This window comes from Procambarus clarkii, chromosome 12, assembly GCF_040958095.1.
Source record: "Procambarus clarkii isolate CNS0578487 chromosome 12, FALCON_Pclarkii_2.0, whole genome shotgun sequence".
NCBI lineage: Eukaryota > Metazoa > Arthropoda > Malacostraca > Decapoda > Cambaridae > Procambarus > Procambarus clarkii.
In genome coordinates, this window is record NC_091161.1 from 10643550 (window position 1) to 10645457 (window position 1908).

A 1908-nucleotide genomic window follows, 5' to 3' on the forward strand; every position below is an offset into this window, starting at 1 on the left:
AGGGGGGCATCAGGGTGAAAGAAACTCTGCCCATTGTTCCTCGCCAGAGCCCGGGATCGAACCCGGGACCACAGGATTACGCGTCCACTGTTCTCTCCGCTCAGCCACCGGCTCCCTTCACTTTATTTATAACATTAATTCTATTCATACTTTTATCATAGGATCATTTCTAATCAGAAGTTCCTGATAAGCACATTCAGAGTTCAATATACCTCTGTTGATCAGATATATGGCAACTCTATTGTCATTTTCTTGGTTCAAAGATCTGATTTTCTCAGCATTAAACAACTGCCAATCTTTCATCCATTTTGGAAATCAATCAGAGTCGACCTCTAAAGATTATGTGGCCTCGTTTATATTTGCTGGCAACATAGTTCTAGAGTCATTAGTAAATATGCTGATTATGCTGCCTGATGTGTAGTTAACGGCAGAGGTCAGAGTTGTCACCCCCGGGGTCATAGTTCACAGCCCCGGGGTCATAGTTCACAGCCGCGGGGTCAGAGGTCACAGTCCCGGGGTCAAAGTTCACAGCCCCGGGGTCAGAGGTGACAGCCCCGGGGTCAGAGGTGACAGCCCCGGGGTCAGAGGTCACAGCCCCGGGGTCAGAGGTCACAGCCCCGGGGTCAGAGTTGACACCCCCGGGGTCATAGTTCACAGCCCCGGGGTCATAGTTCACAGCCGCGGGGTCAGAGGTCACAGTCCCGGGGTCAAAGTTCACAGCCCCGGGGTCAGAGGTGACAGCCCCGGGGTCAGAGGTGACAGCCCCGGGGTCAGAGGTCACAGCCCCGGGGTCAGAGGTCACAGCCCCGGGGTCAGAGTTGACACCCCCGGGGTCAGAGTTCACAGCCCCGGGGTCAGAGTTCACAGCCCCGGGGTCAGAGGTGACAGCCCCGGGGTCAGAGGTGACAGCCCCGGGGTCAGAGGTCACAGCCCCGGGGCTGACCATTATAAAAGTTGCACATTCTGAGTATACTCTATTATAACCCATTCTGAGTTATAACCTGTTATAACCCTCTGATATATATATATATATATATATATATATATATATATATATATATATATATATATATATATATATATATATATATATATATATATATATATATATATATAACTGAAAACTCACACCCCAGAAGTGACTCGAACCCATACTCCCACAACTGGTATGTACAGGGACGCCTTAATCCGCTTGACCATCACGACCGGACATAAGGAAGTGATAGCCGAGGCTATTTGAACCACTTCCCCGCCGGCACTCGGATGGTAATCTTGGGCATAGCATTTTATCAAATCACCTCATTCTTTGGGGCACACGTGAGGAACACAAATGCAAACAAGCCTGAATGGTCCCCAGGACTATATACAACTGAAAACTCACACCCCAGAAGTGACTCGAACCCATACTCCCACAACTGGTATGTACAGGGACGCCTTAATCCGCTTGACCATCACGACCGGACATAAGGAAGTGATAGCCGAGGCTATTTGAACCACTTCCCCGCCGGCACTCGGATGGTAATCTTGGGCATAGCATTTTATCAAATCACCTCATTCTTTGGGGCACACGTGAGGAACACAAATGCAAACAAGCCTGAATGGTCCCCAGGACTATATACAACTGAAAACTCACACCCCAGAAGTGACTCGAACCCATACTCCCACAACTGGTATGTACAGGGACGCCTTAATCCGCTTGACCATCACGACCGGACATAAGGAAGTGATAGCCGAGGCTATTTGAACCACTTCCCCGCCGGCACTCGGATGGTAATCTTGGGCATAGCATTTTATCAAATCACCTCATTCTTTGGGGCACACGTGAGGAACACAAATGCAAACAAGTTGTGGGAGTATGGGTTCGAGTCACTTCTGGGGTGTGAGTTTTCAGTTGTATATAGTCCTGGG

General features: G+C 49.2%; 1 protein-coding gene across 1 annotated transcript; it reads right to left on the reverse strand.

Moving 5' to 3' along the window:
- Positions 1-421: 421 nt before the first annotated feature.
- LOC138363942 (SUMO-interacting motif-containing protein 1-like) lies at positions 422-988 on the reverse strand. The gene has a single exon (XM_069323396.1). It carries the CDS (start codon positions 986-988, stop codon positions 422-424), a length of 567 nt encoding a protein of 188 aa, XP_069179497.1.
- Between the last annotated feature and the right edge of the window lie 920 nt (positions 989-1908).